This window comes from Phasianus colchicus, chromosome Z, assembly GCF_987193195.1.
Source record: "Phasianus colchicus chromosome Z, bPhaCol1.hap1.1, whole genome shotgun sequence".
In the NCBI taxonomy this organism is placed as follows: Eukaryota; Metazoa; Chordata; class Aves; order Galliformes; family Phasianidae; genus Phasianus; species Phasianus colchicus.
Window position 1 is genome coordinate 69,422,242 of NC_143476.1, and position 27,042 is coordinate 69,449,283.

The 27,042-nt window shown below is 39.6% G+C and overlaps 2 protein-coding genes and 1 long non-coding RNA gene across 3 annotated transcripts in view; 1 reads left to right on the forward strand and 2 right to left on the reverse strand.

Moving 5' to 3' along the window:
• Positions 1 to 1,605, reverse strand: part of ARSB (arylsulfatase B) — a 65,067-nt gene extending 63,462 nt beyond the window's left edge. The window contains exon 1 of the mRNA XM_031610155.2: positions 1,357 to 1,605. Within this exon, the coding sequence (XP_031466015.2) occupies positions 1,357 to 1,605 (249 nt within the window). The remainder of the gene's footprint in view (positions 1 to 1,356) is intronic.
• Positions 1,393 to 6,791, forward strand: LOC116239910 (uncharacterized). Its single transcript, XR_004169180.2, has 3 exons — positions 1,393 to 1,530; positions 2,723 to 2,867; positions 6,709 to 6,791. It is a non-coding gene; the product is annotated as an uncharacterized LOC116239910 (long non-coding RNA).
• Positions 4,668 to 27,042, reverse strand: part of DMGDH (dimethylglycine dehydrogenase) — a 48,719-nt gene continuing 26,344 nt past the window's right edge. Inside the window, exons 11-16 of the mRNA XM_090132692.1 lie at positions 26,335 to 26,465; positions 23,609 to 23,826; positions 22,573 to 22,730; positions 21,387 to 21,446; positions 8,841 to 8,975; positions 4,668 to 8,164 (exon numbers count right to left, since the gene is read on the reverse strand). Coding sequence (XP_089988818.1) covers positions 7,949 to 8,164; positions 8,841 to 8,975; positions 21,387 to 21,446; positions 22,573 to 22,730; positions 23,609 to 23,826; positions 26,335 to 26,465 — 918 coding nt within the window. The 3' untranslated portion in view covers positions 4,668 to 7,948. The remainder of the gene's footprint in view (positions 8,165 to 8,840; positions 8,976 to 21,386; positions 21,447 to 22,572; positions 22,731 to 23,608; positions 23,827 to 26,334; positions 26,466 to 27,042) is intronic.

Genomic DNA, 27,042 nt, shown 5'->3' on the forward strand with positions numbered 1-27,042 from the left:
AAAAAAAAGTAGAATGTATTAAATCTTCTTATGCCTTATTACTCACTTTTGATGTTTGGAACTAAAGCAAATGTTGCTTGCAAAGGGTAAGTCCCATCTAGTGCAGTTGCTCTGAGACAATAAGAGACAACATCCAGAACGACAAAGAGACATTTATTTTCATTCTGAGTGGTTTCCTCAGGTAAATCACTATGATTAATATACACATACAGGACTTCTTTAGAGAGGGAAGATGTTCTGGAAATGCATTTAACCCTCTATCATTTCCTCCATTTTGACCTTCCAAAATTATTCTTCTTCCTGTTTTTGCCAAAGTTGCAATAAAAAATAAGAGGGGAAAAAAAAAAAAAAGTACAGTAGAGCATGAAGTCCAACTCTTACACTTGTGCAACAGAAAAAATAAAAGTAGATCATGATCATAATACAAAGAGGTGAGACAGTCAGGTTAAGGCTAAGTCAAAGGACACACAAATGTATGTGCCGAGGGTATCACATAAAGGAGGATGTGTAGGTAAGAATGCATTTAAACATTATGTTAGAAAAATAAATCACACACACAATCACAGAATTGCAGGGGTTGGAAGTGACCTCTGCAGATCATTGAGTCTGACCTGCTGCTAAAGCTGCTAAAGCAGGTTCCCTAGGGGAGGTGGCACAGGAAAGCATCCAAGTGTGTTCTGATTATCTCCAGAGGAGACTCATAACCAATCTGCACAGCTGGTTCCAGTGCTCTTGCCCTCACAGTAAAGGAGTTCATCTCACATTCGCATGGAACTTCCTGTGTTCCAGTTCGCGCCCCTCGTCTGTGGGCATCATGAAAAAGACCCCATCCTCCTGACTGCCAGACTTTAGATATTTATAAGCACTGACAAAATCCCTACTCAGACTGCCTTCTGCAGTGCAGTCCCACATCTCTCAGCCTTCCTTCATCCGGGAGATGCCCCAGGCCCTCATCATCACTGCGGCACTCCGCTGGCCTGTCTAAAAGTTCCCATCCCGTCTCCACCCGGTGAGACCAGAGCTGGGCACAGACCTCACGAACGAAGCACATCACGCCCGGATCTCGAGCCACACGCCCACCCAGTTCTGAAGGTCGTAACAAGAGAGGTCTGCGACGGGGACCTTTCCCACCACGCGCTGCCACTGCCTTTTAACCACTTAAAGCAGAGAGCGACCTCGGCTTTTCCGAAGCACGGCACCTCGCGCCAAACTCCGTTTAGTTTTACCCTAACAACCAAGAAGCGAAACGGTGACGGGTTTGTTTTCACCAAGCGGCACGGAGCAGCCCCGCTCCCGGGCGGGCAGGCTGCAGGCGTCGCAAGCAGCAGAGCGCCGGCCGCCCCCGCCGCCGCCTACCTGGTAGCGGCCGCTGAGGAGCTGGCTGCGGGACGGCGTGCACAGCGGCTGCGTGTAGTAGCGCTCCAGCCGCACGCCGCCCGCCCCCAGCGCGTCCAGCCGCGGCGTCCGGATGGCCGAGCCGTGCCAGCCCACGTCGCCCCAGCCCAGGTCGTCGGCCAGCACCAGCACCAGGTGCGGGGGGGACCGCGCCGCCGCCGGCCGCGGCAGGCACCACAGCAGGCACCACAGCGCGCAGAACCGCTCCATCCCCGCCCGGCAAGCAGGAACTGAGCCCCGGCGAGCCGCCTCGTTCGTACCCGGGCCCGCCTCGGGGATGGGCCGCGGCCGGGGGGCGGGAGCGCCCGCTGTGGGGAGTGCTGCGCGGGATGGCGGCCGGGGGGTTGCGTCGCTTCTTCCTGCACACGCCGGCCGCGGCAGGCGACGGGGTTGTCCCGCACAAAAGTTGGGCCCCGCCACCCCGTGCGGCAGCCCTTGGCGGTGACGGCGCCTTGCCGGGGGAGGCGGCTGGCTGTGCGCGGTGGCAAACGCCAGAAGGACGAAGTGCGCGGCCTGCCCGCCGCCCTGGTCTGATGCCGCTCGCGTCCCTTCCCCTGCCCGTTCCTGCTCCTAAGCCGTCAGCGGCACCGGGTTTTGCACTTGGTTTGGCTCATGTGGCCGAGAGGCCTGGTTCTGTCTCTGCTTCTGAAATCTCCCTTGTGACAGTTACACTGTAGGAAGGAAGTGAAGCAACCCAGAAGCAGAACTAACAGCTGTGTCAGCAGAGCTGTTTCTTCAAACCATTCTATCTTCTAAGGCAATATTGTAAACCTACATGAAAATCTTGCTGTAACACAGACTGGGAAAGAACAGAAGGAGCTGTCAGCTGAATTGTGCATCCACTGTCCACAAAAATATTTCTGTATTGAGTTAAAAAGCAAACAACTATACGTTTCACATTGACCTAGAATGGTACATATATACATTCCCAAAATTATGCAGCCATTTGGTTTTTATCAGTTTAAACAAGGCCAATACCGAGTACACCAAGACCCTGCCCACTTTCTTTATTGTTCATAAATCTCTTTAGAAAGCAGTTCCTGCTCCTCTGAATGAAGACTAGTGGATAAGCCTGTGTAGTTAGCAGACATTATAGAAATCCCAAAGGATTCCCTGCTAGCTTGAAAACAACTGCACTGACAAGCGATGACGTGTTTTTCTACAATGATCAATAATAAATTTATATATATTCCAGAGAGAAGTTCATTTAACCTTCATTTTTTAATTCTTAAACATACACAGTATCATCTGAGTGATTCCCGGGATCTGTTTTTCAGACCATCAGTAGTTCTGATACCCATCTAGACAAATGGTACTTTTTTCCCAGCTTCCAGGTATTTCTCCAGACGTTCTGATGGAAGAAGTGGAATGTGTCACAGAGGTATTCCAAAGAAAATGATAGAAGGAGAGACTGGAAGTGCACTCAGTAAACAAGAAATGAAAGTCCATAATGAAAGAAAGCAGAAAAGCAGGTAAGGACAGCACTAGTATGAAGATTATATATATGACAGGAATGCAAAGTGGCCAGGAAATCCAAGCAAGAAGAATCTGATATGAAGAAATAGAAAGAAAGCAGAATATGAGAGAGAAGAAATGTATTAAGAAAAAAAATGATTTTGCTGTTAATTTTTTCTCTCATAAAAGACAGTGACAAATAAATGAATATAATTATGGTAAGTTGACGTTGGTTCTGTTATACCTAGATCTGTAAGTTCCATTTCTTTACAGTTATTATTGCTGTCTTTGTATAATTTTATTCTGCATATCATACCATGTTTATTTTTTCCCTGGGTGAATTTCTAATACTGAACTCTAATGTGTGGAAGGTTCTGGAAGAGGGCTGTTCCTGTACGCTTTTGTTCACCTCAGCTTTAGGACTAGGGTGAAAATTAAGGAAATTGCACAATTAAGATAACCAAATTTTTTCTTACTGTTGGAAAGAGGCTTATCAGCTCTGAGTCAAAATATGACACTGATACTGGAACAAGAAGCAGTAAGACTTTCCTAGAGTAACTTTTATCTGAAGTAAATTCCAGGATTCCTGACAGAGCTGATATGTGACTATGAGTTATATTCCATTTGTTCAGATTTTAGTCATACTGTTTCTAAGTCTGGAATGCTCTAACTTGCCTTATTTTTAGTCCAGATCTATCAGCAGTCACATTTGTCTCAAAGAAATTGAGTTTTTTGCTAATTCATACGTCTCCATTCTAGTTAAAATCCCATTCAAATGTTATCACATTCTTGTGGAAATTATTCTTGATCATTCAAAATAACTTTGAAAATCTACACGGTGTTTGTGAAACAGAGATGCTGAATACAAAGTTTGCATTAAGATTCATAAACCTATTTATCTCATATGTTTTCAGAGCTAAAATGGTGTTCAAGCTGAATTCATCTGCCCTTGTAGAGAGGTGTCAAGATTTTTTTCTGTTATTAGGCTAAATGAGGATGATATGTAAACTGGTTGCCTGATCTGCCAGAGTTGAAGTATTTTAAACTACCAAAACACACACAGCAGGTACTGCACAGTCACAGTCTGAATGTTGCTTTTTTTTTTTTTTTTTCCTGTTTTTCTTGGTGCTAAGCTTATTACTATCTTGAGAACTAGGACCATGTGAACTTAATGAAGTTCAACAAAACAAAGTGCAAGATGTGTACAGACTGAGAGAACTCACTGAGCGCAGCCCTGCTGAGAAGGACTTGAAGGTCCTGACTCATAAGAAACTTAACACGAGTCCCTTGCAGGGGGAAGGCTGGTTGTTCTGCTGCAAGAGTGCCCTTGCAGCCTGGAAGGCTGGATTGCATCAAAACAGGGTGGCCAGCAGGGATAGAGAGGGGATTGTCCCTCTCTCCTCTGCCCTTGTGAGACCCCACCTTTATTACTGCATCCAAGCCTGGGTCCCCAGCATAAGAATCAGTGTCACAGAATTGTAGGGGTTGGACCTCTAGAGATCATTGAATGCAACCCCCAAGAAAGATGTGGCGCTGTTGGAGGGGATCCAGAGGAAGGCCACAAAGGTGATTGAAGAGCTACAGCACCTCTCCTTTGAAGGAAGGCTGCAGGAGCTGGCCTTGTTCAAACCGGAGGAGGTTTTAGGGAGACTTCATTGCAGCCTTCCAGTAGTTAAAGGAAGCTTGTAAGCAGAAGAGAAACAGACCTTTTACATCGAGATTTAGATTAGATATTAGGAGGAAATTTTCTACTCACAAGTTGGTGAGACACTGGCACAAGCTGCCCAGAGAAGCTGTGGATGGATCCATGGAGGCGTTTAAAGCCAAGGTTGGATGTGGCCCTGGGCCCTGATCTAATGGCAGTCCCTCCCATGGTAGGGGATTGGAACTGAATCTTCCAACACAAGCCATTCTATGATTGTTACTATTTTAGGAATTTGGATTCCCAAACAGAAAATACAATTTATATCAGAGAGTATTCTCTTGCATCAAAGAAAAAATCCTGGAAATGACCTGTGTTCAGTCCCCTTAGTTTAATCATTTTTTTTTTTCCCTGCGAGCCTACATCTTTGGAGATGGGTGAGCATTCTTTCCTTGTTTGTCCCTTTGGCCATTTCACTCTTGTATCACCTTTCTACCATGCTAATCTTTCCGACTGTAACAGAGCAGTAATAAAGCAGGTAGGCAAACTGGAAAGCCCTGCCAGAGATACAGTACTTATAACACTTAGACATGTTTGCTTAAAACTACTTGAGATATCTCTACTGCAGATTACACTGTAAAATAGAAAGCACAGTCATTCTTTAGATAGAAAGGAGTGCAGCAGTCTCTCAGATACACTTTTTGTCTTATTTGTGGCTAGTGATGATCACGGTTTTACAAGATAATCTTATTCTTACAAGTCAGTGACAGTAAAGAGACTTAATTTTGTTTTGCCTTGTCTCATATACAGCATTCCACAATTTTTGTCTTCCCTATATCTTGAAACTAAATTAAATTTAACTGGACAAGACTCAAGCTTGGTGAGACCCAAGAACAACAGCTGTTCCTGAGCAGCCCACATCAGTATTTGGTTTTCCTCTCTAGATATTATATTCTCATAGTTTAAGTATTGTCTTGCTTGGGAGTCAAGATTTGAAACTGAAAATTAGTGTAAGTAATTTACATGACAGTTAATCTAAATTAAAGCACCTTCTTGAATGCCTTACTGAATAAAGGTGAAAGTTTTCAGCAGTCCAATGTTATGATTATCTATAAAATGAGACCAATATAGTCCATATGAGAAGTTAGTTGCTGGGAGCTTACATCTGGAAATGTGCTATAAGTCCATGAGAGGCACAGTTTCTGAGCTCAATTTGGAATTGAAGGAACTGTATCTGTGATTCACCATCTTTTGCTCAGGTTGCAGAAAGTCTGCACCTTCTGCCGTCGGACTGATGTGGTTGACCTGTTAATGAACAGCACATTTTTTCTTCCAAACTGGAAAGAGTTACAGACCTGATTTTTAACTTCCAGTTAGAAATGTGGATGGAATAAGTGAAACAGCATGCTGTATAACAAACCTACTTAGGCAAATACATGTGACAGCCTGCCTCAGAATTACTGTTATTGTACAATCCCAGACATCAAGTCTAGTGAATTCGCATATTCACTGTTTGCATATTAAAATTCAAAACTATGTTCCTAAGAATTGCTCTCTCTTCCTCCACATTTTAAATAAAACTATCACGTTGTGTTGTATTTTAGGTTTCTTAAATTTTCACGGAAACACTGTGGCTAAATGCCTCTTTAAAAACAACATCGCCTTAACAAAAAGTAACACCTCTGATTTGTTCAGCAAAGCAGAGTCACTTACAAAAGCAAAATAGAAGATTATTTCAGAATGGATTTTCCACCTAAGACAGTACTACATGCAAACTCCCAAATCTTTTCTTTTGATCTTCTTTGTAAAAGAGATTTGGAACAACACAACGTGTGGAATAAATCTTTTAATAAGTGTAAATGTTCACTACTCAAATTGTGTTTCTCCTGATATATTTCCTTCTTTGAGAAAGATTTAGATAAAGCACTTGGGGAAAAAATCATGCTGAGTATTATTTACAGTCATGTGAACTTCAAAAATGTTTGTCTATAGCCTACAGGTGAGTGCTGGAAATCATATGACGTTTTAATTCAAAAGAACTGGTGAGAATATTATGGAATTCAGAAATGTGTTTTAATAATTCAGTGTATTTCCACTGTTTACATTATCCCAATCCTACTTACTTGGCTTATCAAATATAAGAACCTCATCTCCTGTGGATTACAATTTTTTCATCATCAATATTTCTGTTTAACAATGTTTTAACCACTGCTCAGTCTACAATTAACAGGAAAAGGAGGAATAGAAGATCTTCAGTGGCACGCCAAAACAAAACTGCCAAGCAACTCACAGGTCTGTGCCCTGGGAGACTCCTGCAGGTTGAGATGCTGCCTCCCAACTAGGCTGCAACTCTAACCCCCACCTCCTTTTAACAAGAGACGTTGCACTGATCTGTTGCTTTCCCTCCGGCTTTGCAGCTGCCGTAAAAGTTGCCTGGGCGGACAAGTGTGTGCATTTATAGCGGGCAATTCCAAGAGGAATGTCCATCCTAATGAAATCCAGCTAGGTGAGAGATGGGCAGGCTCGTTGTGACAGTTATTTGGGGATTGTGGCAGAGAGAAAGAGGCAGAGAGAGCAGCCCGCAGCTGTAGTGGACCTGGATCAGACGGTGGGGTGACCGCTCGCATCTCCAGCTCAAAGCAGAGACATAGAAGCAGAAATGGCAATGTGGAGTGGTTTTATTTCTTCGTCACCTGTCTCTCATCAATAATTCACCTGAAGGTTTTTGTTTTTTTTTCATATTTAGACCAGTGAATGCTTCAGACAGTATTTTAATTTCCTTTCAGAGACTGAGCAATAACATGTACACGTTATCTACCAGCTCATCTGTATGAAATAATGATGAACGTTTCCTGTAACTATTGCATTAAGAAGAAGATTTTGATCATTTCTGCCAGTGATACATTGAGGGGAAAAAAAAAAGCAATTCAGTTTGCCTTTAATACTGTCTTTATTACTTTGTAATGATTCATGGGATAGATTTCCATTCTTTAGAGAGCATTTCTGTGCAGAACAGTGATATTATTTTATTGATAAGTTTGTTAAGCCATAACCACTTATAAGGATAAGCTACTTTACCCCAAGGACAGAGAAAGGAGGTACTATGAGTCTCCAGCTGAAGGAAGAATTTGCTATTAGTCAGTGTTAAGAGCAACTACTTCCTCTACCTGAATTCAGATCTGCCAGCCAGCATCTGAGCAAGCTGAATCAAACCCAGCCAATTTCTGCTCTCAACTGTTACTGACAGAGTGAACACATACTGGTCCATCACCTGTGCTCAGAACAATGCATACAAGGAAGCAAGGGGGCAATGGCATCAAATTTCCCAGTGAAGAATGGCAATGAGGTTCTTATGTTCAGTAATTGAGTAACCTGAGTAGTTTAATTCTCTTAATTGCATGCATATAAAAAGAACTGCACAATATACTGGACAATTTCCTGTGTTCTCATCTGTGTTTATATTTTGGGACTTTGACCCTTTCTCTGAAGGCGTGTTCTTGTTGGCTCAGTCAACACCAGTGGCTCTTGTATAATAGTTGCTGAATAATTTTTTCCTAGAAGTTCAACTTCCAACTTCTGTCCAACTTTGCTGAGCTCAATGGGAACATATGCAAAAGCCAGACTCTGCTTGGCACTGTAGCTGAAACTTCCAGATGTGGTGTTGCCAATAACCTGGGGGAAAAAAAAAAACCAATCCTTAATACATATATTCAAAATCCATTGAGTTTGTTGATTGGTTTTTTGTTTGTTTGTTTTTTACAGACACTAATTTTCAATTGTATGCTTCATATGCAAAGTAAATTTCAAGTGCATTGTGCTGTTCATAACATTCTCTGTGAATGGCATCGCCTTAAGCTGGTAAATTTTTGCTCCTTAAAAAAGAGTTTATTCCTGTTGCATTCAGTTCAGTTTTTACCAGGAACAAACACTACACACATGCAGATACACAATTTATATATATATAATAGATACACAATGATTTAATTGCTAATAAGTGTTTCAGTATATAATCTGAGCTGAAGTGTGAATGCCTAAGCTTCACTGTTGTTTATTTTTCTTTTAAGCAAGTGACAGAAATTATCTTAGAACAATGATTAACTTGCAGAATGACTTAGTGGTTAATTCAATGAATGGATAACTATACTCAGTCTTTTCTATTCCTGTTTTTGTGACAGTATTCCACACATACACAATGCTGCTTCCTACCTGAAGGTTAGAAAATGGTGTCATGGCTTAAAATTCTTCTGTGCCAGTAGAACAAAGATATTATATTCACACTTGAAACATGAAGTTAGGTACTGTTTGTGAATTAACTTTTGTTTCTTGTAACATGATCTATAGTTATTACCTTGCCATTATGCCACACACTTTCATTTCCCTCAGGATCAACATCATCTGTTTCCAGGGTGAGATATACTAGTCGTCGTTTGAGTCCCTCTTCTTTAATCTGCTTCAGTGTTTTCTTTCCTGTAAAGTCTGCTGGCTGAGAAAATAGAAGATAATATGATATTCAGGTTACTCAGGTTCTACAAGGAGTGATAAAAACATTTATATTTGTCTTATTGGTTTTCCTAGCATTTAAGTATTCTGTATGAAATACAGATTAGATCAATTTTTTGACAGATATTATATCTTGTATCTTGATGTTTTTATATTGGTACATTTCATCTTGGTAATTTTATTCAGCATATTAATTTTACTAGATCCCAGTCTTTCAGCGTCTGTAATTCCAACATATGCATAGGAATGCATGTAGCAAGATGGATGTTACAGGACCGTCTGCCCACTTAAAGCTGTGAGTCAGATAGTTAAGTTTCATTTCAGTTTCAATTTAAAAAAATGGGAATACCAAACTCTAAAGTCCTGGCTTCCCTCTGTGGACACACATCCTTTTGATAGCATCAGCAACCACTACTGTTACCTGTTACAATTCCATTTTGATGCCTGTGTGCTAGGATGCAAATCTGGCAGTTTACTCTGTATTCTTGTTTTAACTTACATACGAGGGAAAAACTCATATCTACCATTTTAAGAGATAATAAAGCATGTTAGCTACAGAATAATGCTGCCATTTGGAGTTCCCTTTTTCAGCTTGCCTAGTAAAATAAATGCAGATGTTCACCTTTTTAGAAGCAGACTGCATAAATGCATGCAAGTACTGAGGGAGCCATCTGTAAATCTCTGAATAATAAAGGATATATAAGATAGCGTATACTGTAGCAGCTATGTTGAACTGGCTGAGATAGCTTGATTCCACAGCCAGGATCCGTGATAACAGCTTATTTTGCCTACCATTAGCTGTAACCCTGACTTTTCTCATAATACTATTTAAGTCTTTGTAAATCAGACAACTTCCTTGCTTGATTAGCTGGGAGTTAATTGGAAAAACAAGCCATAGAAAGAGTTGTTACAGACTTTGTACTGCTGGACAGAATGTCTCAAGTGTCAAGAGAGCATTTTTCAACACTGCTGATAGCCTGGCTGAAATGTGTCTACACCAGTGCACACAGCATGGGAAACAAGCAGGAGGAGTTGGAAGCCACAGCCTAATTAGAAAACTATGACCTAATTGCAATCACATAAAGATGGTGGGATGATTCACATCCCACAGTGCGCCGAGGGCTGGAAACTTTTCAGAAGAGATAGGCAGGGAAGAAGGGACAGGGAAACTACCCTCTATGTAAAGAGGAGGATAGAGTGCAATGAGCTGCCTCTGAGAAACAGCCATGATCAGTTTGAGAGCTTGTGGGTGAAAATTAGGGACTGGACTAAGAAAGGACATCTGATGTCAGGATCTACTACAGGCCACCTGACCGGGGGGAGCATATTGAAGTTGCTTGCTTCAACTACAAGTATTGCACTCATAGGCTCTCATCTTGATGGGGGATTTTAAACTATTTGGATGTCTTTGAAGGCAGCATGATAAGCTCTGTTGAGGATAACATCCTGGTCCAGGTACTGGACAGATCAGCCAAGGGGTGAAGCATTGCTGGACCAGGTGCTCACCAACACAGAGGAGCTTATTAAAGAGATTAATATTGGAAGTACTCTGGGCTGCATGCCCTGGTAGAGTTCGTGATTTGAGGGAGACAAACCTGGCAGAAAGTAAAGTCAGGATCCTGAGCTCCAGGAGAACAAACCTCAGGCTTTTAAGGAATTACTAGATGAGGTCCCCTTGGAAGCCATCTTAGGGACAAAGGACTGGCGCAGAGCTGGTGCTCTTGAAGGATGCCCTTCTGAGACAATGAGTGTCTCTGTTCCTGAGTATAGCAAAACACGCAGAGGAGGCAGGAAGCCATCAGGGCTGAGCAAGGTCCTGGAGTTCAAACCGGGGGATTAGAAGGACATATGCAAGCAGCAGAAGCAGGAATGGGTGGCCTGGGAAGGATATGAGGATGCTGTCTGGACATGCAGAGATAGGATCAGAAAAGTCAAGGCATAGATATAACTGCACTTGATGAGGAATGTGAAAAATAATAAGGGATTCTACAGGTACACTAAACAAGCAAAAGAGAGTGTACTCCCTCTGATAAATGAGAAAGGAAAACTAGCTTCAACAAAAAAGGATGAAAGCTGAAGCACACAACAAGTTCTTTGTCTCAGTCTTCACTGGCAGTCAGGGTTCTTGTGCCTCTCACATCCTGAACCTCTAACCCCTGAATCTCTAGATGAATGCTGGGGGAGCATCCTTCTATTATAAGAGAAGAGCAAGTCCAAGACTGCCTCACAAAATGAAATGTATATTCATTCAACTAATTTGCCAAATGCACATCATCCTGCCCTGTGGATATAATAATAATAATAATAGCAGTTAGAAGTTCACCTAGCTTTTTAGGTTTTGCTGAGATGAGTAGCAGTGAAAGCTATTTTAAGACATATGGTCCTAGATCACTGTGACAACTCTTGTGCATCTGAAGCAGAATTTCTAGTCATTTGATGAGTGCTAAAGAGAAAAGGAATTAAATAATGTTGAAAATGTCAATATACTATTTCTGGTACTGTTCTTTAATTTCTGTAAAGAATTACAGCACATAGACCCTAGCATTATTTGAAACACACTTGTATATGTACTTGAGTGCTCTGCTTATAGAGCGGTATTCAAAATGCCAAGTTCTAAAGTTCTGCTCCTTGTGAGTCAGCAATGAATCATTATTTTGCAGTAATACTAGCCAGGATTACAAGCAAAATGTATTGTACTCAGAATGCATTACTGCACAGTTACAATGTGTTCCTATTTCTGAACGTCTTATTCAAGTTCACATATGTCTATTTGTAGGCTTAGAAGAAACTACTGAAGCACTGATGACTTTTGAAAGATTGGATTGTGCAAGCAATGGTGAAAAACAGTGGATGTCAAGAACTGGCTAAGTTAGATCAGTTAGGCTGAAAATCAGTGTGGAGCAACTGGGGATAAAGGCAGATGTAATACATAAGCATCATGAACACTCCACTTTGAAGTGCAGCATGAAATACTGTCCAGATCAGACAAAGGACTGGGAGGACTGATTTTAGAACTCTCAGGATGCTGCTAGAAAAGTATAAAGCAATGACTTCAAATCAGACAATAGCTAGCAAATGAGTGGCTCCTTGTCACACTTCACAGAATTGCTTTTGTGTTACACAAGAATATTTATAGAAGGAATCACCTACAACTAGAAACACAAATAAGATAGTATACCTGAGCACATCACAAAGACAAAACACTTTGCACGAGACAGATATCTGGGAAGCAGACATTCTACAAGTAAGCTTAACACTGAATCAACTTCTTCCCCATCCCAACAGGCCAATGTAGTATATGGTATTTAGTCTCAAGGAATGTAACTGTGGAACTAAACACAAGAACTCAAATAAAATGGCATGTGCCCTAGGCCTCCAACTGCCAACCAAGAAGTTAGGTCTACACTCAGTCTTGTCTCATATTTACCAACACAGTATGGATGTTTCTGATTAAGACATCTTAACTTGACACTATGGATGTCTTTGAATTCCTATATGTAGGTCTCTTAGCAAATTCTAAGTTGTAACAGGCAGTACTCTCTCTAAACTAGTTTCCAGCAGTATTCTTTTACCATGCCCGCTCCCTTCATTCAGTCACTCTCAATTTTTCCAGAAAAAGGCAATTGTAGCCTGTGACTTTGGGAAAGCATTATCACACCGTGCTGACATAGCTAGTGCTGTACAGCAGAGTTGTTTTGTTTTTGTTTTTGTTTTTATTAATGGAGTATTCAGATACATGTGAGTGCATAAATAAGAACTGAAAGCCCTTAAAATATGTATCATTTTCACTGGTGTATGTGTGTCTGTTTGTGTATTGTTTTTTTAAATTCAAGATTTCCAGTTAACTGTTACCTCTGTAAGGTTCTTTTTTTACAAATGGGTGAACAGTTCCATAAAAGTGAATGCATCAATCATAATGAGAACCTTGATTAAGACCTGGTAGCATATAAATACCACTCTAATGGGTCACTTCACGATTAGCTGCATAGATGGCTGTTAATTCCTGTTAATCTACTAATTACTGTAGCCTTAAGGTTGACAGCAAAAAAACCCTTGACTTCCATGGAAACAATTACGGAAAAATCCAAGCAGTTTGCAGGTTTTATAATCTAGATATTTCTGGATTGTTCTTTGCCTGTTCTTTATGAATAAAAAATTAAATTCTTGCCGAATTAATTTCAACTGCACCACACCTTCAGCCACCTGGAATATATCATTATATTTTGTATGTTAACTGGAGATGGATTTGGCGGCTTTTATACAATGGACTAGCTGTTTGCTGATCTATATTCCTTAATGGTTATTATTATTTTTTTTATTATTAGAATTCTGGCCCAGAAAAATAACCTAAAGGTAACCTAGAATTCAAACTCTGCAAAATACACACACATATACACATATATGCACACATACACGCAACATTCAAGAATTAATATATGTATCACAGAATCACAGAATTGCAGGGATTGGAAGAGACCTCCTGAGATCTTCGAGTCCACCCCCTGCTAAAGCAGGTTCCCTAGGGTAGGCTGCACAGGAAAGTTCAGGTGGATTTGAAGTATCTCCAAAGAAGGAGACTCCACAACCTGGGCAGCCGGTTCCAGTGCTCTATCACCCTCACAGGTAGAGGAGTTTGTCCTCATGTTCATATGGAATTTCCTGTGGTCCATTTGGTGCCCATTGTCCCTTGTCCTGCCACCGGGCAATGTTGAAAATAGCCTGGCTCCATCCACTTGACCCACACTTAAAATATTTATAAGCATTAATACAATGGAAAGTGATTAATTCAAATTAATACTGTCTATTCTTGGTAAGTTCTTCCTGGAGAAAATCAGTAAGTTGACTTTCTATTTCTTTTAGATCATTGCATTAAATATAATATCAAATATAATGCCAAGTGAAATCCATTCAACTACCACAACTTTTTAACAGGACATTCTGCAAAAGAAAAAAAAAAAGGGAAAAAAAAGAAATATTAAATAATTCCAAACTCAAACAAATGTCAAATTTGTTTGACATTGAACAAGTTTGTATTTGTTCCTATTGTCTCTTCACTTAAAAAAAAAACCAAAACAACGACATGAAATGGAGTAACAATACAATGCTTCATTACTTAATGATTCTCATTAAACAAAGCCTAAAATACAGAAGAGTTTCCATTATCTTAGTATGTGGTCCCAAAACATAAGCTGGGGCAGAAGTAATATTTTTCAAGTAAGTAAAAAGACAGGATAAGGACAACAATATTTAGCTTCACATTCTTTAGTTTGAGTGCATTGCAAAAAAGAAAAGTTTCGCTCTTTATATACTGTTTGTGAAGGAAAATTATATCCCAATGACAAATCAGTTACCATTTTCAAATAGCATACAGCTTAAGGGAGGCCATAGGTTATCTAATCTATTAATGTATCATACATTTTCCCTTGCAATTCTCCCCATCAGGCTTTCATCTTGTGTCAGTTACTGTGTGTTTCTTAGTACAAAATAAGACCACTTAAAAACAAATAATGTTTAAAAAAAAACATTAGCCAATGAGGTTATTTTAGGCACCGTGACATACCCTGAAAAGTTTTACTCAGTGTATTTCAAACGTTCTTGGTTTTCATTCTAAGGCTTACGGATCCTAATTCTGATTCTTCAATAAGTTGCTTAAGGAAAGCAAGTACAAATTGTGTACAAAACTGAATTTTCTTTTTTAAATTGTGCACAGTTGTGCTTAGTGGCACAAAGTCTGGGTTTCCTGGAAGAAAACTGTCATATCCCTTCAAGAATAACAGGCAGCAAAGATATGCAAATCTCTTTTAATAATCAAATGTAATTTGTTTGAAATCGTACTTATGAATATGGGTGTACAGCTGAATTATGTACACAAAGGCACCCAACTGAGTCAGGCAGCAGCAACAGATGCTGCAATCTGCTATAACCATGGCACTACAATACAGTTGGAGACAGCATGAATGCAATATTTTGCAAATAATTATTTTTACTTGAATGCTCTTGAATAAATTCAGGCTTATGCTCCAAATGGTATCAGAGAGTGATAGCTGAAGATCATTTTCCTCCACAGGTAGCAAATATTTGATTAATTTATTTTCCAGAAGCAAACCAAAGCTGCAGTTTATACTGCATGAAATAATTTTCTAAAGCACATATGGCCTGTCACTATGTTGGTACCTGCATCGCTTCGCCTTTCATTCAGTCTCCCTAAACCCTTCTTGCATTCAAACAATCAGCTCTAAGAAACTGATATAAAATAAACTGCTGATGAATTATTTTTGCTCAAAATTCCTAGCTTGGTGGGTGCCTATAGTTTAATATGACTCAGTGAACATAGTGGGAGCAACCCAAGCATGCATTTTATACAGAGAACAAAATCTCTGCAGATTATTTTCATACCCTGTGTAAATTGATGGGATAAACCTTTTGTTTTTATGACCCCTCTGGACATCAGATGAAACAACTGCAGTGTACGATTCCACTCCTAAGTTTCCACACCTGTCTCCTTTTCTTCCTTAAAGAGGAGGTGACACAAAAGAGAACCTTATTCTGGATCATGGAGTGGGGTCAGTAATTACTACTATGTTCATTCCTCTCTGAACAGGTGGGATGCAAGTCAGTGAAAGGGAATATTGGACAGACCTTGACAAAAGAAGGAAATTACAGAAACTCTTGCAGGTTCACCAACATCAGAATTGGAGCTGTGCTTCCAGCACACCTGGCAAGCAATCGCCATTCTATCCATGAAGCCTGACCTACATAGTTTATACTGCATTTTAGGAGCAAGAAAATAACAATTTATAACTTGCTATGGTCCTGCAAACACAGAACCACTTTAAAATCAGTGACTAAGTAAAACAAAAATTCAATTAAGAAAACATATAGAAAGGGCTAAAAGTGGTTGTTTTACTGGTGATCAGTTTTCAGTCCTTGTTCCATCTGTCTGAAACCTTTGTCTCCTGCAGATGAAAGATTTTTATTTCATATCACTTAACAATGCTATGGGCCACATAGTTTAAGTGTGGAGTCACCAAGCATTACCAGACCAGAAAAAGTGCATTTTATACACATCATGATACAAATGACAACATACACTGCAATGCTGCAGAGAATGAGAGCCAGCATGTATATCCTCCTTTCTGCCACTTCCCCATGCTTGTCACTTAGCCTCACAGGTCTTTGTAGCCATAGCTTCTGAGGGCCACGGCAGAACTAATGACATGGCTAGTACTTCCTTTTGGAGAGATGGTCTCTGTGGTTGGACCCGTTTTTGGTGTTCCCTACCAAAACTGCATATGTAAAATGATTTTTAAAAAATTAAATAAATAAATAGAAAATTCCAAAAATAATATTTTGTTCTGTGCTTTAATAAATCAAGACATACCACTTTAAGCCATGATTTAGAGTGTTGAGGCCCTGGCAGAGGCTGCCCACAGAAGCTGTGGATGCCTCATCCCTGCAGGTGCTCAAGGCCAGGTTGGATGGGGCCCTGGGCAGCCTGAGCTGGTGGGTGGCAGCCCTGCATATAGCGGAGGGTTAAGTGATCTTTAAGGTTCCTTTCAACACAAGATATTCTATGACGCTATGATATGGTAACACAAAGAGTTGGCCTGATACAACTGAGGGATAGTTCTAGAAGAGTGGAAAGGAAGGAGACACACAGCTGGGGAGATCATGGATGTGTAATACTGAACTTGCTACAAAAGGAAAAAATATGTCCATTACGTGAAATGGCAACAGCCACCATAGAGTTCCAATGCAAAGTAAGAAGTGGTAGGACTTGCATTTTAAGATGTATTGTTTGTCATTTAAATGCAATGTTGGTGGAGATAAGACAGAAACAGTGAGAAGCTGATAGGGAAGGAAAAAGGAAATAAATCAGGTTAAAAAAAACCTGCAGGTATCATAGGCCTAAGAAAAAGCAAAGGGGTAGAAAGTGTGGACAATGTATTAATCTGGGAAGGAAAAAAAAAAAAAAAAAAACAAAATTCTGAATAGAGAAATTGCCTCAGTAAATAAACAGGACTGCAACAAAGAAACACTGTCTCTAGTAGGTATTTCCTATTAGAGGAAAAAATGCTAAACATTGGCTAATCTTCTAGATCCAAGCCTGGATGAGTGTATTGGAATAGAATCCCCACGTGTTTCCATCATCACCCCAAAACTGCAGTGAGCTGATGTTGCACAAACTGCCCAGCAGATGGCAGTCTTGCATATATATCACAGCAAGTGCCAACAGTTAAATAAGGGATTTTGTAGCATAACAAAAACGATAGTTTGGATACGAAGCAAAAACAGATGCAATTTTTTCTTCCTTAAAGACATCCTGTGAATTTCCTGACACAAAGTTGATTAGGACCCTACTGAATAGTTTGTAATAGAGTGTAATAGAAAACAACTTGAGTATAGTAACTAACAAAGAATATTCAGTAAAAACAGTTGAATATAGAGACTATAGATATGTTAAAAATCTCACTCCTGGGACAGGAAGATTTTCTTGTGAATTTATAAAAATGATGTGCACACTAAATTAGAAATTCTATTATCATTATTTTCCAGTTTGATTTAATCACAGCCCATCCTGCTCATCTCCACAAGGAACAAACACCATCAGCAAAATAACAACAAAGTTGTTATAGAATCACCCAGGTTGGAAAAGATCCTAAAGATCATTGTGTCCAACCACAACCTAACCATACTACCCTAACTCTAACAACCCTCTGCTAAATCATGTCCCTGAGCACCACATCCAAACAGTTTTTAAACACATCCAGGGATGGTCACTCAACCACCTCCCTGGGGAGCCTATTCCAGTGTTTAACAACCCTTTCTGTAAAGAAGTTTTTTCCTGATATCCAACCAAGACTTACCCTGGTACAACTCAAGGCCATTTCCCCTCATCCTGTCACCTGTCACCAGTGAGAAGAGACCAGCCCCACTCTCGCTGCACTCACCTTTTAGATACTGGAAGAGAGCAATAAGGTTTCCCTTCAGCCTCCTTTTCCCCAGACTGAACAGCCCCAGTTCCTTCAGTCTCTCCTCATAAGGCACATTCTCCAAGTCCTTCACAAGCCTTGTTGCCCTTCTTTGGACCTGCTCCAGCACCTCAATGTCCTTTCTGTCCTGAGGTGCCCAAAACTCAACACAGTACTCGAGGTGAGGCCTCACCAGTGCTGAGTACAGGGGCAGGATGACTTCCCTAGTCCTGCTCACCACACCATGCCTGATACAAGCCAGGATGCTATTGGCCTTCTTGGCCACCTGGGCACAATGCTGGCTCATATTCAGCCATCTGTCCATCAGTACACCGGTCCCTTTCCATCAGGCAGCTTTCCAGCCACTCTTCCCCAGACCCATAGGGTTGCTTGGAGTTGTTGTGACCAAATGCAGGACCTGACACTTGGCCCTATAGAAACTCATGCAGTTTGCCTTGGCCCATTGATCCAGTATATCCAGGTACCTCAGTAGTGACTTTCTCCCCTCTCTCAGATCAACACTCCCTCCCAGCTTGGTGTTGTCTGCAAATTTTCAGAGGGTGCACTGAATCCCCTTATCAAGATCATTAATAAAGATGTTAGATAGAAGCGCCCCTGGGGCTCAGTATTGAGCCCCGGGGTACACCACTCGTGACCAGTCACCAACTGGATTTAACTCCACTGACCACAACTCCTTGGGCCTGGCCATCCAGCCAGTGTTTCACACAGCATAGTGCATGCCCATGCAAACTGTGGGCAGCCAGCTTCTCCACGAGAATGTAGTGGGGGACAGTGTCAAAGACCTTACTGAAGTCCACGTAGACCACATCAACTGTCTTACCTTCATCCACTAAGCGGGTCCCCTTGTCACAGAATAAAATCAGATTTGTCAGACAGGACCTACCATTCGTAAACCCATGATGACTGGGCCTGATCCCCTGGTTGACCTTTAATTGGTCCATGATGGCTCCCGAAATTATCCTTTCCATAACCTTCCCAGGCACTGAGGTGAGACTGATAGGTCTGTAGCTACCAGGATCATCTTTCCATCCCTTTTTGAAGATAGGCGTCACATTTGCCAGTCTCCAATCCACTAGGACATCCCTGGTTATTCAGGACTGCTGAAGAATGATGGAGAGTGGCTTGGCAACCACATCCACCAACTCCCTCAGCACTCTAGGGTGCAATCCATCCAGCCCCATGGACTTGTGAGCATCTAGCTTTTGAAGCAGCTCCAAAAGTATCTCATCATAGATCATGCAGGGCTTATTCTGTTCCCCATCCCTTTCTACAGTGCAGGGAGGTGTGTTCCCAGGGAGTAACAAGTCTTACTATTAAAGACTGAGACAAAGAAGGCATTAAGTACTGCAGCATTATCCCGATCCTTTGTCACCAAGTTGCCCTCAGCATCTCCAACAAGGGATGGAGATTCTCCCTAGCCCTCCTCTTGCTGTTGATATATTTATAAACATATTTATTGTTTTCCTTTACCTTAGTGGCCAAGTTCAATTCTAGCTGGGCTTTGGCTTTTCTAATTTTCTCCTTGCAGAGCTTCACTACATACTTGTAATCATCATAAGTAGTTCAAGAAGAATTAAAAAGAAGCCTGACAAAAACATCTAGAACAATACTACCTCCTCAGCTTTTGATAAAATGAATTTTCCCATTGAAATCATGAGGAAACAGGTTTACTGTTGTGCTACAATAGATTGTGAAAAAATACCAATTTAAGCTTTTCAGAATTTTTCATGTTACTTATTACAAATAAAATGAATGGTCTCTACATATCTGAAGATGATGCATACACTAGGCTTTGTAAACACAATGAAATATCAAGATTTTATTGGGAATTTGCATCTCTTTATATTTAACCATTATATAACCATAGATTTTTGAATGTGCTCTTATGGAAAATAAAATAATTTTGATTGTATTACCTTCACTGGCATTTGGTTCTTCATTCACTCTAATGTGCTTATAAGCTGTTAATATTTCCATGACTACAATTCACTTATACTGAAGTGAGCTATTTTAGCTATTTGTTGTGCAGTAAGAAGCTCTATCCAATAATCAGCTTTGTTTTAATCTACACAGAAATAAGCACTTTCTGCTATTGGGGGTGCACAGTTAAGGGTGCACAGTTACAATTCCCACCAGAAATTTCCTGCAGATCAAGATGTCAAACAAGAATCTGTTAATCTGTTACTTATGGCCTTCTTTTTTTTTCACAGAGGAAAAAAAAAAGTTTATTTGGCAATAGGAACAGCTGATAGCCATGATAAAAGAATATTTTTCTTGTATTCAGTCTTAGTCCTGAAGTCTACACCATGCCAAATGGATATCAAAGCCAGAGACAGGAAATTGTAACTAAAAATGGGATTCACCATCCTAAGCTGCCAAAAAGAAGAGTAAATACTCTCACATGGCGCTTCATGCTACACTGTTTAGACTGCTTCCAATATCTGAGTTAATTCAGGTACCTCTGCAGTGTCAACATGCAGTCACAACTGCCCTCTTCTCTAAGTCAATAAATAAACATTGATTATTTCCTTCTTCACATTTGTTCGACCAAACTCATGAATGTTTTCAGGGTGACATCCTGCATCTGTGACAGAGGTTCTCTTTACACCTTCTTATCTACAGTATGAGTAACCAGGCAGAAAAGTGTGCAGAACAGTAAAAACCTAAGTGTTTCCTGCATACTAGTGCCTTTGCATATTCTTCATGGGCATCTTGTCAAGCAACAGCTTCCCCGGCTTATGGCAGCTTTCTTCCCATACTCAAAAAAAAAAATAAAGCAAGCAAGCAACCAAACCACCAGAAACAGATGTATGGATTGGAAATGGAAAGACAAACTAGAAAAAACAATAATGTTTCACTTGTATTCTTCTCCAATTCAGCTAGTGTTCTTCTCACGATTGGAAAAACATTGACAGCTAAGTAAAACATTATCTTAATGCACCAGATTTCCTTTGCACATCATTTTCTCTAACCAGGGATACACAACCTAATGGAGATAGCTGTAGCTTTGCTAGATGTAGGGACTCAATTGACATCTCTGGGAGCACCTTGCTTTCCAGTGGATAAGTTCCATAACTGGGCAGGAATAACTCTGGAATTTGTATTTTGTGATACAGCAGACACTGATGTTAGACTGGGACAAGAAGGGATGCTTTATTATTCCTGAATTAAAGCAATTTTTCTTTAACACATATGGACAAGTATTTTCTTGGATTCATTCCTCTTACTGCTAGTACACTTGTCTCATGTAGGTAAAAAGCATAATTTTATGTTTAACCTGAATACTGTACACTCAGCTCATTTTCTAATACCTGTTTTATTTTACAGATAATGACATTTTTTCTTTTCAAATATTGGAAACTTTGCATATAGTGGAACATTTGGAAAGTAATAGGACATACCTTGTTTAGCTTTACAAAATATTCTAGTCCAGCTTCCAAGGGATTAGTGTCACAGTTCATCTGTTAAAAAGAAAAAAATAAAAGCCATCTCTATATAGTGGTCTGTAGCAGGTTTTGCCTTTAATAAATAAATAGATAGATAGATAGATAGATAGATAGATAGATAGATAGATAGATAGATAGATAAATATTATATGCATCTTTCTATTTATTCCTGGTTCAACGTCATCCACACTGCTTATGTGAAACATCCATCTGAATATACTGTAAGCTTCCTAATACATGACTTCAAGCAGAATATCATATTATTCTTAACATAAAGTGTGGATACCTAAATCATATATTTACATTTCAATGTGCAAAGTAAATACACATTTCAATCAGAAATGAGACTTTTTTTCAAAGCAGAATGGAAACTGTAGAAGCTTGAATAACTGGGTTATAAAAATAAACTGTAACACACCAGAATGCCTCAGCTAGAGGCAAAAATAAAATACAAGGCCAGGTTTTCTTACTGCCTTCCTACTGAGTGAAGAGGTAGGATAATGGTTTGTTGGGCAGCATTACAAGCAAGAATGAAACTAATTATCAGTGAACAAAGCAAAAGTATTCCCAAATGCCCAGGATTTTATCTTCCTTGTTTCTTTCCTTTCCAAACGAATTAGGAAACAAAATCAGGTAAGCAGAATTTTACTGTTTTTTCCCCAATTCCCTAGCTCTCCTCTCCTGAGTATTTCTTTACTGTGGGTAAGTAAATTCACTAGAAAGAAACTAATGGGAAATGAGTAAGTTCCAAATACATGATAAAGAATAACTGGCCTCTCATGACATAATTACTACAGAAATAAAATATTTTCAGAACCCATCTGCCAAATCTTTGATTTGAAAAGACTAAACTCAGCAAAACCATTATAATTTTGTTATACACAAGAGGCAAAAGTATCAGTGAATCAACACAAGTGTCTTTTTGCCAGCAGCGCAATGGAGTACAGTAGTTATTTTTTCATTTAGAAAAGACGCTGTTCAGAATTACAGAACTTTCAGCTCAAAATAGATTTATTTTCACGCTAAACTTAGAAAATGGAACAAAAAACAATTATTATCTTTGTTAATTCAGACTAAAAACTGTGTAGTCATAGTGAAATAAAGAAACAGAAAGAATAATAAAAAAGTTTTACTTCCTGACCTCTGCCCCCCAGGCTCGGAAACCCTTTTCTAGCCTTAAAGCATTCAGAGCATATGTTCCAAAGTTGTCAATTCCCTCTTTTTGGCCAGCATCCATGATTGCATTGTAAAGAGCTACAGAGTCTTCTTTTCTATGATACAGTTCCCATCCCAATTCACCTGTTTGACAAACAAGATTAGCATTTCCATCAACTCAACACTGAAACAATCCTGGTAAATGCACTCTGTTCATTGGTAAAAAGTGAGAAGCAACACTGTGTTAATTCATGTTATAGGGTCAATTCTGCTATCATACAGAAAGTCAAATTTCCTGCAAGAACCACAAGAGGATTCATGCCCTAGATCTTAAGCAGCAGTAATATTATTCTAATTTAAACTGTTAAATGATATCTAAGTGGGGGAAAAAAGGACCAAAAACTTGGCAAGGAAAGATCAGGTAACGAAGTCACACTTAGGGATGAAGCTTAAGACATTATAAGCAGATGATGAAAAGGCAAGTGAACAGCACGTGTAACAGTGTAAATAAGCAAAAAGTGAACATGTTATTTCATACTTTGTACACTAGAAAGAGAAAATTAATTTCAGTGACTTCAGCTGCTTCAGAACGCTCTGAATTCATTCTATTGTAATAGAAATTAACATAAAAAAGAAATTAAAATAACTCAGAAAAGCAAATATTCCAAATTTCAGTGTTATACTTTAAAAGCACTTGGCAAAAAAATATACGGTAATCCAAAACCAATTCCTGACGTTGGCTTTGCAGCAAATACCACAGAGGTTATCAGAACTGCCCTTTTGTTCTGTAAAATAAATATTTACACCACAGGGTATTCTAGAGAAGAGGATCTTGGAAAATTTGGAACCGCCCGTGACCAGATCATCTGAAAAATCAATGCACTGGGTTTCCTCACACATAAAAAAAAGGGTGGTGAACCTACTTAAGAACACATAGTGAGATTTATTATTCAATATACTTTTGATTATACTAATTTTATTATTTTTTGCCTCTTAAAGAGTCTTTCTTCTGTATCACTCACCTGTGTATGATATTCTTATGGCAGTAACAGCAATATCGGAGAGTTTCAAATGTCTAGACTGGAGAAATTTAAATGATTCATCACTCAGATCCTCAGATGTCAATTTCTGGAGGACCTGTCGTGCATATGGACCTGCTACACCAAGTACTCCCATCTCATCTGTCATGTTTTCTATTTCAACTTTGTATCCACCTCTCACTACCTCCTCTTCTATCCATCTGCATGAAAAGCACAACAATGATATTTACTTCATGTATCAAAATATAATTGTTCCATATCAAGATTAAAAATGAACAGTTTTCTTCTTACTGCTCAATTTCTGGTGAGAAAACTGATAAAAGAACACAAGTGTCTGAGGTACAGTGCAGAAAGTGAGAGAATGTAGATAGATTGAATGCTGTCCCACAGAATATTTCACAGAATCCCAAAATGACTGAGGTTGATAAAGAACTCTGGGTCTATCTGCTGCAACCCCTACCCAAGCAGAGTCACCCAGAGCAGGGTGCCCAGAACCATAATGAGGTGGCTCCTGAAGATCTCCAAGGAGAAAATTCTACAGGCAACCTGTCCTACTGTTCTGTCACCAACATAGTAAAGTAACTGTTGTTCCCTGATGTTCAAACAGAATCTCCCATGTTCCAGTATGCATCCACTGTCCCTTGTCCTGACACAGCACCGCTAAAAATATTCTGGCTCTGTCCTCTTTGCATCTTCTCTTAAGGTATTTATATACACAGTGCTAAGTTTCCCTTTAAGCCTTCTCATACCCAGGCTGAACAGTCCCATCTCACTCAGCATTCCCACCTAGGAGAGAAACTTCAAGTTCCTCCATCAACTTAATGGCCCTTTATTGGATTCTGTCCAATATAACTATATCTCTCTTCTACTGGAGAGCCCAGAACTAGTCATGCTATTCCATATGGCCCTACTAGTGCTGAAGGGAAGGACTACTTCCTTCAACCAGCCAGTGATACTACTGCCCAGGCTATGCTAGCTTTCTTAGCTACAAGGCTCATGTTCAACCTGGTGCCCACCTGGATCCTGAGATCCTTTTCTGCCAAGCTGCTTTCTTCCTAGGTGGCCTCCAGCATCTTGTTGAAATTCATGAGATTCCTCTCAGCCCATTTGCTTGAAAGACTGTTGAGATCTCTCTAGTTGACACCACAGTATTCCGGCAAATCAGTTACTCCTACCAGTTTTGCATCGTCTGCAAACCTGCTGAGGGTGCACTCTGGCCTATCATTCAGATCACTAATGAAGAAGATGTTTTATATGGGACTAGACCCAGCATTAACCCCTGGGACACACTGCTAGTTACGTGCCTCCAGATAGACTGCACCATTGAACAGTGGGCTCTGGTCTCAGCCATTCCGGCTGTTTTCAGTCTACCTCGCTGTCTGTCCATGTAGCTCATACATCAACACCTTGTCTACAAGAGGAACAGCTTGTCTACAGCTGTTGTAGGTGACAGTGTCAAAGTCCACACTGAAGATGAGGTGGACAAGACCTACTGCTCTACTCTCACCTGCCAAGCTAATCATTTCATCATAGGAACATATCAGTTTGATCAAGCATGACTTCTTGGCAAATCCATGCTGACTGATAAGAGAAAGAAGTGATATCCTAAGACTGAACACAGACCTGTCTTTGGATTCAGAAGGTGTTAATAAAATGTCAGCATACAAAAGGAATAAGCATCACACGAAATGAACATCAGGAACCTCAACATAAATTTCTGTGCTAACATAAATGTACAAATGTTATTGTTGCTTTCTGAATGCAGTGTCAAGTACTGGCAGCAATTTTAGCTTGCAGTCTTGCTCTATTTAAAAACTAAAGCTGTGTAAATCTTTCAGGAAGTTCACAAAGTAAATGAAAGGGGTATATTTAAAATCTTATAAATTATTGTTTTGTTAAACAGTGTTTAAAGATCTCAGGCCCAAGGGAGTACCAAAAAGCATTGCAGAAATTTTTTAAAAGTAAATACATTAGGCCTGTCCTTTTTTTACAAGCATGGGGCTGTTATGAAAGTGCATTATGCATCATGTGTAAGGGTTGTAAATTTCAGCTTTCATCTCACTGATTCACTTTGAAGAATTGATTTGTCAGAAATTACAGGTAAGAAAAAATCTTTTTCGTATTATGTGTGTACAGCCACTAATAACACTATAAACATGTATCTTATTGAAAAAAAGTCCAATGCATCTTATTGAAAAAAAGTGAAATAGAGTCAACCTACAACTGCTTCTCCTTTCTTTCACTTCACTTTGTGGCCCGAGAGCCCAAAGCAGAAGACATTATCACAGTATCAGAAAGAATACTACTCATCTCTACTAGCCAGGTCAGTGCCTCTGGGGTCGTGCATGTTAAAAGTCAGTTCTCTTTTTACGTAAGAGAAAACACTGGAAAGGAACAACCATGCTGTGTTCTATCGTACAGTGCCAAATACAAATATGTTCAATAACAAAACAAGAACTACTTAGATTATATTACATAACTGTCAGTAAATTATCCACCTTTTACACCAACATTAAACCCTGCTTGTATTTCAGGATTCAGTTAAACCAAGTTTCTAAGAAACCAAGATCAATGAATAAGTAGAATTATCTTGAAACTAGTGAAATGGTTGTTGAATAATCATTAAGAATTTGGCACTTATTAAAAAGATTTCTACATTAATGTAACTGTATGGCATTATGTACTTACAATATCAAAAATAAGTTTACCTTAGATCATGAAGTTCTGATCCTGAGCCTGTTACAAGCATAAATTCACCTGGATACAGTTGAGACACTGTTAGCTCAGCATAAACTTTTCCTCTGGGTGTCAACATGTGACTTATATTTGTGGAACCAACCTACAGGGTACAATTTCTAGTTAGTAAGGATGCAAAGTAAAACCTCTGAATTCTTAATCTTTATTAAATATGTGGAAATACGTATTTATTTAATGACTTTTTATGCTTGTTCTGCTATGACTTAGCAGGAAAGAATCAGCCAAGCTTAACACTTACAGGCGAAATTCTGCATTTTTTTTCATAGAAATCAGATAAATAAAGATCTTTGCAAATATTTTCTGGTTGTGTATTATACGTTACCAAGAATGCATTTAAATGCAAACAGATCCAATGAATTTCAGTTTCTTTGCTGATCATCAGAATCAAAAAAAAACAACCCTTGTACAGAATATTGATGTAAATTTTCTTTTTCAATCATATGAAGACATTTGTGAAACCCAAAAGGATGACATATCCTTTGTCTCTTAATTTAAAGAAAAAAAACATTGAGTTTGCTTATGTTTTTGTGCCCTGATGTATTCACCTTTTTCATTATCTATCCGGTTCCCTATTATGAATCTACATCACTGTTCATCTGGATCAGATTCTGTATATAAATGTTTTCCCTAAAGGCAAAATTTCAACAGGTATATAGCTA